The sequence below is a fragment of the Trachypithecus francoisi genome, unplaced genomic scaffold (assembly GCF_009764315.1).
Source record: "Trachypithecus francoisi isolate TF-2019V2 unplaced genomic scaffold, Tfra_2.0 Lachesis_group3, whole genome shotgun sequence".
Taxonomy (NCBI): domain Eukaryota; kingdom Metazoa; phylum Chordata; class Mammalia; order Primates; family Cercopithecidae; genus Trachypithecus; species Trachypithecus francoisi.
The window spans coordinates 130735458-130749713 of NW_022681468.1; the positions used below are offsets into that span (position 1 = coordinate 130735458).

Sequence of the window (14256 nt, forward strand, 5' to 3'; positions counted from 1 at the left end):
CAGTTTATTTCTCCCTTGGAGTCCTGCGTCACCACCATAAAGAGACTTAAGGTATTCCTTTCTAGAGATGACATTGAGAGAAATGCCCAGTGCATTATCACCTGTCCTAACCACGCCAGCTAACGCGTCAGATATACAAGGTGAGGCCACGTGGACACTCTGTCTCAGTAGAACTTGCAGCTGAATGTGGCCACATAAGGAAAACGTCATACCACAGTGAAAGATGAGCTATGCCTGCCCCGCACTGCCCAAATCAAGCAACTGTGAATAAATAAATGTGTTTTATAAACCACTCAATTTGGGGATGCTTTGTTACAAAACAGGTAACAAATACACTTACCTGGGGGTATTCCCAGTCCTTGCACCAAATAAGCTTTTTGTTTGCTGGAATAGTCTTATCATCTTGGTGTCACAGGGGGATCACAGTTTAAGAAAACAGCACAGTATCTGTGATTTCTGATCATTTGTAAACTGAATTCTCACTAATGTTACCCTGGTAGATTTTTCATATGGGAAATTCAAGTTGCCTTCGTCATTTCAAGGAGATGTTTTGGCATTTGGTTATCTCCTGCAGGCACAAGAAATCATCTGGTGCTGAACTATGGATCAGATGTAATTGAAAGCCTTAGGAAGCACGGAGGCCATTCTGATAGAATGTTTGCCACAATCATTTGAGGTCAGGAGTTCGAGACCAGCCTGGCCAACATGGTGAAACCCCGTCTTCACTAAAAAATAAAAATAATTAGCCGGGTGTGGTGGCAGGCATGAGTAATCCCAGCTACTCGGGAGGCTGAGACAGGAGAATCGCTTGAACCTGGGAGATGGAGGTTGCAGTGAGCTGAGATTGCACCCCTGCACTCAAAAAAAAAAAGAATTTTTGCCCACAGAAGTTTACATGTTTGAAGGTGGGTCTTGACATATGGAATAAGAATGTTTTCAAAATTTGTACACAAATTCTTGACTATACCTTTCTTCAAATGGTGCAACTTAGTTCACCACCTTGAGTACAGCCTGCCCTTAGTGACTCTCATTTCTAACAAATAGAATGTGGCAGAAAGGACAAAGTGTAACCTCTGAGACTAGGTCAAAAAGTGGCATGTGGCTTCCTCCTGGCTTTCTCTGGGATCATTAGTTCCGGATAAAACAAGTTACCCTGTTGTAAAGACATTCCAGCAGCTCTCTGGAGAGGCTCCTGTAGCAAAGAAGTGAATTCTTTCAGTAGCCACTGAGGAAGTGAGGCTGCCTGTCAACAGCCTGGGGACTCAGCAATCTTAGAAATGGATTGTCCAGACCCAGTGATGCCTTCAGATGACTGTAGCCCAACAGTGTGTAGAAGGGTGGATTTTAAAAAGGTTAAAAAAAAAAAAAAAAAAGATCAACCAGGTGCAGTGGCTCACACCTGTACTCCCAGCACTTTGGGAGGCCGAGGTGGGCAGATCATCTGAGATCAGGAGTTCCAGACCAGCCTGGCCAACATGGTGAAACACCATCGCTATTAAAAATACAAAAATTAGCTAGGTGAGGTGGCATGTACCCATAATCCCAGCTACTTGGGAGGCTGAGGGAGGAGAATAGCTTGAACCTGGGAGGCAGAGAGTGCAGTGAGCTGAGATTGCGTCACTGCACTCCAGTCTGGGTGGCAGGGTGAGACTGTCTCAAAAAAAAAAAAAAAATGACTGCAGCCCCAACAGTCACCTTGACCTTGATTATAACTTCATAAGAGACCCAGAAGTAGAAATGCAAAACCAGGCTGTTCCTGAGTGCCTGATCCACAGAAACTGAGATGTTTGATGTGTAAACCACTAAGTTTTGGGGTTACAAAGTGAAAACTATTACATAACAACAGATAAAACTTTGGGGAGAGACTGGTTTTTTGAGAGTCAGAGTCTTGCTCTGTCACCAAAACTGAGTGCAATGGTGCAATCTCAGCTCACTGCAACCTCTGCCTCCCAGGTTGAAGCAATTCTCTTGCCTCAGCTTCCCAAGTAGCTGGGACTACAGGCATGCACCATCATGCCCAGCTAATTTTGGTATTTTTTTTTTTAGTAGAAATGGAGTTTGGCCAGGCTAGGCTCAAACTCCTGACCTCGACTGATCCACCTGCCTCACTCTCCCAAAGTGCTGGGATTACAGGTGTGAGTCACCACCCCCAGCATTGTATGTAATTCTTAAGATAAAAGCTATGACTGAGAGAAAATGACATATTCAATATTGTGACACATGAAGTTTTCAATATATATATATATATATACACACTGGCTGGCCATGGTGATGTGGTGGCACGCACCTGTGATCCCAGCTATTCTGGAGGCTGAGGCATGAGAATCACTTGAACTCAGGAGCTGGAGGTTTTAGTGAGCTGAGATGGCACCACTGTACTCCAGTCTAGGCAACAGATGGAGACTTTGTCTCAAAAACACCACCAACAAATATACATAACAACATAGTGTGTGTGTGTATATATATATGTGTGTGTGTGTATGTGACACACATATACTGTGTTCCCAGAGGTTCTGAAAGTTAGAAATCAGGATGTATTTTCTACAGATTTAAACTATTCCCATTTATGAAACACTAATAACAAAATGTCCTCAAGAGCTTATATTTTAACTTTAGTGATTCGACTAGTTACAAGTAACAGTTTTTTTGTTTTTTTGAGAGGGATTCTCACTCTGTTGCCCAGGCTGGAGTGCAGTGGCGCCATCTCTGCTCACTGCAAGCTCCACCTCCCAGGTTCACGCCATTCTCCTGCCTCAGCCTCCCGAGTAGCTGGGACTACTGGCGCCCGCCACCACATGACCAGCTAATTTTTTGTGTTTTTAGTAGAGACGGGGGTTTCACCTTGTTAGCCAGGATGGTCTCGATCTCCTGACCTCATGATCCACCCACCTCAGCCTCCCAAGGTGCTGGGATTACAGGAATGAACAAATAACAACTTTTAAAACAGAAGTAGTTTTCTCTAAGTTAGCTGTTATGGTTCAAACGCTGAAGTTTGCTAGCAGCTAAAATAAAGTCACCGGAGTAAGAAAAAAGTTTCAAATTATCAGTTTATCATTTGCATGTTAACAACAATAAAAATAAAGACTTGCTGACAAAAGAATTTTAGTTTTTATGTATTTGGACAGCTATCACTGAAATGCTCATTTTGACATATAAGATGCAGCAGGATACGGAAGACACCAAAACAAAGCACAAAAAGTCAAAATGTTCAAAGTCATTTTCTTCCTTACTTTCTTCACTACTTATCACATTTTCCAGTACCTAATGGCGGTAGCTTAATAAGCTCCTATATTAACAATTCAGGTTTATGTCACACTTTTATTAAATAAATTTCAAAGTAACGAAGCTTTGCCTACATTAAAAAAATCAGTAGCAATTATAAAACAAGTCAACAGGTAGTTGTGCATCTAAATCTGATGTAATATTGAAAAAATAGGCCGGGCGCGGTGGCTCAAGCCTGTAATCCCAGCACTTTGGGAGGCCGAGACGGGCGGATCACGAGGTCAGGAGATCGAGACCATCCTGGCTAACACGGTGAAACCTCGTCTCTACTAAAAAAATACAAAAATCTAGCCAGGCGAGGTGGCGGGTGCCTGTAGTCCCAGCTACTCGGGAGGCTGAGGCAGGAGAATGGCGTAAACCCGGGAGGCGGAGCTTGCAGTGAGCTGAGATCCGGCCACTGCACTCCAGCCCGGGCGACAGAGCGAGACTCCGTCTCAAAAAAAAAAAAAAAAAAAGAAAGAAAGAAAAAATAGAGAAATCCACCTGTGCTTTACTTGTATTTGGGGGAACATCAAGAGGACTCCATGACATACAGTTCTCCCATCTTATACTTCTTCAATCCCTTGGCACAGACCTGGGGTATTCCAGTGGCAAAGTACTACATCCATTACAGGCTACTTACTTAAAGGAAGCCAAGCTACTTGCTCTTTTCCCCAGTAAGATGGCAGCCATAGGTCACTCAGTCCTTCACTCTCCCCTGACCTCCTATAACCTCGGTTTAATCGTAAGGTATGCTCTTTAAATCCATCGTCCATCTACACACATACTATGTTGAAGCACGTTAACAATGACAACTATGACAGTGTAACATTTACTAATATGAAGAAAAGGGCAAGTAGTCATAACTGAACGAACATAAATGTCAAATTATGCAAATGTCAATTTGAGTGAGATCACTATTTTTGAATTCTGAGATGTTTAATGTAAACTGTTTTTATAAAAACTAATTATGAAACACAAAGACAATAGAAATATAAGTTATTTATTAATCAATCCACTTACAAAGCAGGTGGCTTAATGCAAGCTTATTGACATCTTCACATATGATCCATGGGAACATGTCCTCCACATACAGACAGTCATATTACTGACTGGATGCATTTGCAATCTGGGGCATATTAAGCATATTTAAACAAATAAAATTAGGCTATCCTGTATATGAAAGTATCTTGATAATAATATGCATCCTGAAGTAGATTAAAACTTCCTCCAAAGGAGAAATGTTAGTATGTTAACTTAACTTTATATTCTATATTATGCAGTAAATCTTAACTATAGAAATTAAAAATTTTAAATCAGTGATCGACTCTTGGTAATGTATGAAGTGGGAGTATATAACCATAGCAACAGTAGGTTGACAGTATAATTTGTGCCTCACAGTATCTGCAGATTTACTGTTTTCAAGTTTAGAGAGAAATAAAACAAGAGACATGTAGATTCAGCTGACTTTATTTATCTTTAATAAAAATCCCTTAAAAGTGATCCTGGGACCTTTAGAAGTTCTATGAATGCACAGATACCTGCCAATGACTTAAATTCCAAATCTTGACTTAATGTGTCTACAAAATCAGTGTAAGCAGATATCTTAACTTTTCGTGCTTAGCAGAAGACAACAAATTCTACATGTCTTTTTCAATTTCCCTAAAATTTTGTTAAATCTGCAAGTATGTACAATCTAGCTAACTGAAATTAATATTTAGTGTTCATCAGAGCTGTTTCACAGCAGCAAAAACTGAATCAGGGAAATAAAATTCTAAATGATGTAGGAAAAAGATAAATGCAATCAGAACAGCAGTCTAAATGTAGGATATCAATATTCAACTCCTATCTGCACTGTGTTGAAAGGAAAACGATACACCAAGAAAATTTATACTGATCACTCTGGTGATGTGACTACCACCTGCATCTGATTTAATATGGGTTGTATTCTGTTCCCAGTATTAAGGATGGTATTTAACTCAGAACTCCATATAGTAAATATACAGCAGCCATTTTGTCCTAATTAAGGAATGTCTTAATACACAATATTATCATTTTCTAGAGGATCTTTATACATTAAACTAAAGTACATGATTGATTAAATTAAAGGTTAGTAATGGATAAAAAATTCATAATTATCTAGGCTTGGTACTATGTAAAAAACAAAAAGACCACAAAATTCTACTTACTAAAGCAGCTAATCTTGCCTGCAAGTTTAGGGTCACAAGCCCATAATATGTGCAAAGAAATGCAATACAAGGAACCATGCAAAAATACAGTAAAATGATACAGAAAAATGTCAAATCTAGAAAAAAAAGCTTTTATAAATACATGAAAATCAACTGTATACATAAACTGTAGGTCTAGCATTAGTTGTACCATATAGCAGAGCCAGCACTCTAAGTTCAATGCTTCCAAATCTGCGCAGGTAAGTCATGCCATCTTTGGTTGACTGCAGTACCAGGAAGGATGGGAATGAGAGGGAGGGCAAGAGTTCTGAAACATGGTGTCAACTTTCACTTGGGAGCTGGGCCTCAATGTCCACTCTGCATATGGGGCACTTCTTATTGGTAATCAACCACTGGTCAACACACACTTGGTGGAAAAGGTGCATACATGGAAGACGTCTATTATTGGCAAGAAAACAAAAAGCAAAAATTAATTTTATGATAATTGCACATAGTAAACAAATTATATATGTAATAATTCAATAATGTTTTGAAGTTACTAAGCATCTTTCTCTTCTATAAAAGACAGATTAAATTAGCACTCTGGGCAATATAATATATAAATGATCAAGATAATCAACTTTCAAAGCTACAGGATCAAATTATATAAAATCTTAAAAACTGTAAGAAGACAAATTACACTGGCAATTATTCCAGTTTTGTTTTGGTACAAGAGATGCCAATGCCCTGGAGTTACTAGTGTGTTACCTGTCACATAATATTGCAAATATATTTTTAAATATCAAATCATCACTGTATTTGTAATGCCCTTTAAAAATACATATTATCTCAATTATATATTTATTACCTCATTTAATTCTCTCTCAAAAACATTAGAATTCATGTGACAAATATATAGTAACCACAATTTCCTCACTAAGAAATGTCTTAGTATAATCTTTATACATAAACTTAAGTACATAACTGATTAAAAGTGAATAATACTGTTTTCATGGAATAATTGTTATATACACTCAATACTGTGCTACTGTTTAACAGGTAGGTTAAAAGGAGATGTAATGATTTTAGTTTGTTTACATCATGCCAAATTACCAATTACAAATTGAGAAATAAAGCCTCCAAGCAAGATAGGGTAACATTAATTCTGAGTGTTAACAGTGGGATAAAAGTTACTGACTTGTGTCCATTTTCACTTCTAGCAACTGTTAAAGAGTTTTTTTTTTTGTTTTTTTTTTGAGACGGAGTCTCGCTCTGTCGCCCAGGCTGGAGTGCAGTGGCCGGATCTCAGCTCACTGCAAGCTCCGCCTCCCGGGTTTACGCCATTCTCCTGCCTCAGCCTCCCGAGTAGCTGGGACTACAGGCGCCTGCCACCTCGCCGGGCTAGTTTTTTGTATTTTTTAGTAGAGACGGGGTTTCACTGTGTTAGCCAGGAAGGTCTCGATCTCCTGACCTCGTAATCCACCCGTCTCAGCTTCCCAAAGTGCTGGGATTACGGGCTTGAGCCACCGTGCCCAGCCTCGTTAAAGAGTTTTTATACACTTTTCAGATTTCCTAATATCTTCTTAAAATAGTAGCTTTAAAAAGTTTCCCAATTATTCCTTGAACAGTATTGTCAATACTGTAAAAGCATTAAGTTCCAAATTTATAAACCTTCATTAGAAATACCATGTGCAAATAACCTTATTTGTCATATGGTAGACAATAATTTTTTTCTCAGCCAACTGAAGAGGTATGACAAAATTATCCTTATAAATTAGGGCAATAATATTACTACACGGTTCTGTTACATATGATATAGAACCTGTTTCATATGGCATTATGTTAACATTTTAAAAAAGAATAGGAAGAAAACAATTACTTAAGCGATTATACAAATAAAATGCCTAAAATTAATATTAGGGTTAACATACTAACATTTGCTAAACAACAAAGGTGCAAGAAGGGAATAGTCCTACTAGTTTAGAAGAAATTTTAGGACAAAACCAGTTTATAAAAGACGCTATAGCCGAGTGCCGTGGCTTATGCCTGTAATCCCAGCACTTTGGGAGGCTGAGGCAGGTGGAGCGCTTCACCTCAGGAGGTGGAGGTTGTAGTGAGCTGAGATTGCTCCCCAGCACTCCAGCCTGGGCAACAGGAAGAGACCATCTCCCAGAAAAGAAAAAAGAAAAAAAAAAAAAAAGATGCTGTAAAACAAACTGCATAAGGCTAATCTGGATCTGTTTCAAGTTTTGAAGAACACATAATAACTTTCTAGGACCTCCAAAACCTCTCAAATTCTCATTTCTACAAGATTTACAGAAGACAATTTTGACTACAAAATTTCCCTGGCCAAACCTTGTGTGGCCCTAAAATAAGCAGTATACTTCCCACTCCCACATTGGTAACATAGAGACTTTAATCTTTTATTGTTTCACTCACTAGATGAAGCCAGTTCTACCAGTACATAACAGATTAAAGGTGAGTAATACTGTTTTCATGGAATAATTGTTATATATACTTAATATTGTGCTACCGTTTAATAGGTAGGTTAAAAGGAGTTAGTAGTATGTAACATCCTACTAACTCCAGGGCTCTTATGGAGAGATTGGTAACAGTATATGCCAAAAGTAATCTTTATTTGGTTTCCAGTTTACTTTTATCCTTTTTTTTAAGAGACAGGGTCTCACTCTATTGCCCAAGCTGGAGTGCAGTGTGATGTGCTCAAAGCTCAACTGTAGCCTCAAACTCCTAGGCTTGAGTCATCCTCCTGCCTTAGCCTCCTGAGTAGCTGGGACTGCAGGTGCACACCATCACATGCAAATAATTGTACTATTTTTCTTTTTTGTAGAAACAGAGTCTTGTTATGTTGCCCAGGTTGGCCTCGAACTCCTGGTCTCAAGAGAGCCTCTGGCCTTGGCCTCAAAAAGTGCTGGGATTACAGGTGTGAGCCATCATGCCTGGTGTAATTTACTTTTCAAATAAAATCCCATGTACAGTTTTGACAATGGATTTTAGATAATTAATTTCTAGTTACCTCACATCTTCACCTTCCTCTAAAATAGACAAACAGATAGTACATTTTTCCTCTGTGTCTTCCTCAGTCCCTTCTTCCCCATCTTGTTTGCAGTGCAGTTTCCTCTGTGAGAACCAATCAGTTGTTACCTTATTAGTAGAGATGACATTATTGAACAACTGAGTAATGTCTGTGTTTATTTGAAAAACAAAACAAAACAAAACCACATATTCACCCGCACTTTTTTCCCAGGCAAGACTGTCATAAATAAATGGATTAATTAAGTGACTATCATCAATTAAGTATATTTTTAAGATCCTCTAATAATTGGGATCAAAAGCAAAATCAAATTTAACAGAAACTCATTCACTTGAAAGCTATTACTTTTAATCCACAATGAGAATGATAAACAAAATAAACTATTTTTATCCTACCATGAGCATAGACAAATAAGTTTTATTTTACTAGTTTATTTGAATGTTTCAAATAACATCCATTTAAATTAACATTAGTTACAGTATTTAGCTTGGACAGTTGAAAACTTGAATGTACTAGTAATACCTCAATACTCTTTGAAAACAGATGAAAAATACAAAGAATAGTAATTTTCACACTTTATGATTATTCTCTACATAGTATAAAGGAGTCTCCAACCCCTGGGCTGCAAACCAGTACCCGGGTGCACAGCAGGAGGTGAGTGGCAGGTGAGCAAGCATCACTGCCGGAGCTCTGCATCCTGTCAGATCAGCGGCAGCATTAGATTCTCTTACAACCTGTTGTAAACTGCGCATGTGAGGGATCTAGGTTGCGTGCTCCTTAGGAGAATCTAATGCCTGATTATCTGAGGTGGAATAGTCTCATTCTGAAACTACCCCTCTGCCACCTATCCACGAAAAATTGTCTTCCATGGAAACTGGTCCCTGGTGCCAAAAAGGTTGGGGACCGTTGGTATTCAGCAGTGTTTGCTTTAAGACACGTATTTAACACGTCTACTCTGTAACAATGCTATACAAGCAACTAAGGGTAGAGTGTAAGAAATATACATCAATAAAATGTCCGTCAAAATAAATTGCTAGTTAAAAAAAATACAGTACTGCCATATGATGCAATTCTGTATAAGCTATTAAAAATAATAAGGATGATCTGTGGGAGCTGATATGGCATGAAAGGCAATCTGCAAACTATGTGGTTACCTTTTTTTTTTTTTCAAGTAGACAAAAAATATATATACATATGTACATTATTAGAAAATGCTAAAAAGTATCTGGAAGAATATCTAAATCCTTAACTATGATTTCACTTCTGGGAAGAAGGACTAGGGTCCGCAGAGTAAGCAACTGCAGAGTATATATTTTTTATACTTTCCAAAATTTTTAAACAATATGTCTGCATTACTTCAATAAAAATGTCATTGCTAGAATCTACAAATTCAAAAAAGGCATGTATCACATTTATGCATTTCAGTAACACTCTAGAAGCTTCACTGAATAAATTCTTACCTTCTTATATTTATGTGGATATGTACATCTTTCAATTGTCCCCTGGGATGCTCCACGATTGACATTTCCTAATCTTTCTTCCAAATGAATCAGTTCCTGAAAGTGAAAAATAGTGAGTGGTAAAAGCCAAGATGATTATTCCTTGAACAGTATTGTCAACATTGTAAGAGAAATAAACTTCCATACTTAGAAACTTGCAATATAAATACAGTGTTCAAAAAAATTTACGTATGACAACTGGTTATTTATATACTTATATATAAGTATATACATAAAAGTTTATATGTTGTCCAGGCTGGTCTCAAACTCCTGGCTTCAAGTGATCCTCCCACATCGGCCTCCCAAAGTGCTGAGATTACAGGTGCGAGCCACCATGCCTGGCTTAATGTTTCTCATACATAGTAAGGCAAAGAGTTGTTTATAATGTTTTCCTCAGCCAACTGAAATGGTACAGCAAAAGTTATCTTTATAAATTACAACAATGTTACCACATGGTACTACATGAGTCAGTATGTATGTATGCATGGAGAAGATGAAATCATTCTAGTAAATGAAGGAACCAAATCAACAATAGTTCTAAGTCACACTGACTCCAACTTCCAAACTGACATAAAAAAAACACAACAGGGGCCGGGTGCAGTGGCTTGCGCCTGTAATCCCAGTACTTTGGGAGGCCAAGGTGGGTGGATCACTTGAGGTCAGGAGTTCGAGAGCAGCCTGGCCAACATGGCGAAACCCTGTCTCTACTAAAAATACAAAAATTAGCCGGCTGTGGTGGCGGGCGCCTGTAATCCCAGCTACTCAGGAGGCTGAGGCAGGAGAATCGCTTGAACCCAGGAGGCGGAGGTTGCAGTGAGCTGAGATTGCGCAACTGCACTTCAGTCTGGGTGACAGAGCAAGACTCCGTCTAAAAAACAAACAAACAACAAACAAATAAAAAAAAACCACAACCAAACTTTAAATCACATTCGAATGAGTTGTTCTTCCTGAAAATTCAAACAAGACATTTAGCTACAAAGGGAATTACTTAGGTTTTTTTTAAAAATTTAGCTGAGTCAAAAACATTAGGTTCCCTATCACATTTAATGGTATAGTTATTTATCTGACATTTATATTAATACATTTTTATATTCTTCTATATTATTTTCATTGGCTCATCTTTAAATACTTGGGTAACTTTTGACCCTACGATTAATATTACTTACAAATACTTCTGTAACTCCCAGAAGCAACATCAGAAAATCACTTATTTTACTGCCTTGTGATTCCCAGTCACTGTAGCAGTCCTACACAATTGTGTATAATAGTGTATATATCCTCTCTCTGCATTAAAGATACTACGACAAACATATTCATTTATTTTATTACATACCTCAAAATTGCCCCTGAAAGGACCTCTGAATGATGTTCCATCCAATCCTGATGAAATGTAACGGATGTGAGGATAACCTGCCATATCAGGAACCTATTTCAACAGAAGAGATAGGCTAAATCAATTAAGAATAGACTTGTGATTTACTGTTAACACTGAATAATTCAAGACCTTCAATGTTTTCAATTCAACTGCTCATAAAATTCAACTTCAATAAAAATACATAACTCCAACTAAGCATTCTGTCACAGGTTTATAACTTTAAAGTATAACCTAACTCTCCAAAATGCCCAAACTTAAGCCTGATGCTCTTAGTAGCTCAAACTTGAAAAGAGTAAAATTGTCTTAAGATCCTGTCAATTTCAGAGAGCTTTGTTAAAACAACAACAAAAAATGCACACAATTTTCCAACAAAATTTCACTTCAAGATAAGTTTTTTACTTCACTTCTGTTAAGCTTCCTAACAGCCAAAGTACCCTATGCCTTTTTTGCTTGATTGTATTAGGGAAAGTTTTAACACTGTTTTCTAATTTTTTGTTAGGTATAGTCAATCTTCATTATTTATGGATTACATATGTGTCAACTGACCCACAGGCTAAAATTTACTTGTAACCCCATAATCAACACTTGTGCTTCCAGAGTCATTTGTGGATATGCCCGGAGACAAAAAATTGGAGTTGCCCAACATGCAACTCTGTTCTCAGCTAAGGTAGAACAGGGCTCTGCCGTATCTGAGCTCCTACTATAAACCAGTGTCTTGTTTGCAGTCTGTTTAGTGCCATGTTTTTCAGTTTTGTACTTTTTGTTGGTGATTGTGTTGTTTAAAATGGCACCCAAGCATAAAGTTGAAGTGCTGTCTAGTGTTCCTAAGCAAAGAAGGCTGTGATACACCTTTTGGAGAGAATACGTTTCATTCAGGTATGAGTTACAGTGTTGTTGGCTATAAGTTCAATGTCAACGATTCTACAATATTTTTTGAAGTTGTCTTTAAGCAGAAACATGCATAAAAAAGGTTATACACTGATTAGTTGTGAACAGAGGCTTGCAAGGCTCCCGTATTTGCTAACTCAGTGTTTGCAGCAACTGTATAGATCATGACTGCCACGCATATTGAGAGTATTAGGAAAGGGCAATTCTGAGATACAGCACCATTCTTCCATCTTTAAAAATAAATCTCCAACATTACTTTTTAATTGGCCTACAATGAATCACAACATACTTTAAGCAGAATTTATAGCTTTAACAGACACTTTATATGTGGAAAACAATTTAAAATAAGTAAGCAATAACTTTTAACCTTCAATAGCGTATAACTTATTTACAACTTTTCTTATAACCAAGATCATTACTACTCAGCAGATAACCCAACCTCCTAAACATCTTCAAAGAAATCAGAAAGGAACTCCTGCATCCCAAATTATCTAAATCTTCACTTACCCTGAAAAGCCTCTCCTCCCTCGTCTCATTCCTCCAGCCCTTATGGATAAGCTTTTCTCCTATTCAAACTCAATCCTTATCACCTGCTCCTAACGTCACCTGTTCACCCTGGGTCATGCTTACTTAACTACTCCCCACCAAGCCTCCCTTCAGTATCTGCAAACAATTCCTCTGTAATGGTTTTCTGTCTTAAACCTAAAAATACCTTAAGTTTATCCAAACCTAAATTCTCTACTAATCCTGGAATTATTGCCAACCAAACAGGGCTTTCCTTCACTTTCCTTTCACAGACAAGCTTATAAAGCAAGAAGTCTATATTCACTGTCTCCATGTTTTCACTTCCTTACCATCCGTAACCTAAGCGGTGCCCCATCTACATCACTCACCATTACTGAACCATTCTGACACAAAAGACCAATAACCACTCTAACGCCAAATGCATGAAGACAATGAGGATGGAGACCTTTATAATGATCCACCTTCATTTAACCAACAGTAAATATATTTTCCCTTCCTTATAATTTTCTTAACATTTTTTCTCTACTTTATTGTCATCTATCACTATCTATTGTAGATTATCAAGTACGTATAACATACAAAATATGTGTTGATCAACTGTTTATTTTAGTAGTAAGGCTTTCGATCAACAGTAGACTATTAGTAGTTAAAGTTTTAGGAACTCAAAAGTTATACTCTGATTTTCAACTGTGAGGAGGGTCAGCAACCCAACCTCCACATTGTTCAAGGGTACTTTACTTTCTGATATTATTTTAACTTTGTTTCTCAACTTTTCAAGCCAGTTCTCAGAATCCTTTGTGCGAGGCATATTATCATTTAAATACAGTATTGTCATTCTCTAAGGTTTTTTCACCCTCTTGTCACTCTGCACATTTTTCCTGAAAACCTAATCCTCTTCCATGGATTCATTACCTCCATATACTGAGAGATCAAAACACATCTTTAACCCAAATATCTTTGGAAATCCAGATCATAAGCTTAACTTCCTGTTGGACATTCAACTTTGATTTAGATTTAGTACATCCAAGACCTAACTCACCTAGCCCCTTCACCCAAACCCTAAATATCTCTCAAATGTGTCTCATCATTTTTATGCCAACTACGATTGCTTTCCTTCAGGCACTCATCAATATTTACCTCTTCTACTATAATGTCCTACCTGGTTTACCACATTTAAATCTATTTTTCCACATAACTGAGGAGGTGATCTAACTATAATCTGATTAAATGACTCTAAAATCATAAATTTGATCAGAACATTTCCCCTTCAATGGTTTCTGAGTTCCAGTTTCTTGGTAGAACAGTTTTATTTCGGCCGGGCGCGGTGGCTCAAGCTGTAATCCCAGCACTTTGGGAGGCCGAGACGGCGGATCGCGAGGTCAGGAGATCGAGACCATCCTGGCTAACACGGTGAAACCCCGTCTCTACTAAAAATACAAAAACTAGCCGGGCGAGATGCGGGCGCCTGTAGTCCCAGCTACTCAGGAG

The 14256-nt window shown here is 38.0% G+C and overlaps 1 protein-coding gene across 12 annotated transcripts in view; it reads right to left on the reverse strand.

The window, feature by feature from the left end:
* Window positions 1-4243: 4243 nt before the first annotated feature.
* Window positions 4244-14256, reverse strand: part of RNF111 (ring finger protein 111) — a 121193-nt gene continuing 111180 nt past the window's right edge. For 8 of the 12 annotated variants that reach the window (XM_033189942.1, XM_033189947.1, XM_033189939.1 and 5 more), the window contains 4 exons: window positions 11314-11406; window positions 9942-10037; window positions 8464-8591; window positions 4244-5888 (listed from right to left, as the gene is read on the reverse strand). In XM_033189942.1, coding sequence (XP_033045833.1) covers window positions 5771-5888; window positions 8464-8591; window positions 9942-10037; window positions 11314-11406 — 435 coding nt within the window. In that variant the 3' untranslated portion in view covers window positions 4244-5770. The remainder of the gene's footprint in view (window positions 5889-8463; window positions 8592-9941; window positions 10038-11313; window positions 11407-14256) is intronic. The other 4 variants (XM_033189944.1, XM_033189949.1, XM_033189948.1 and 1 more) reach the window with 4 other exon arrangements.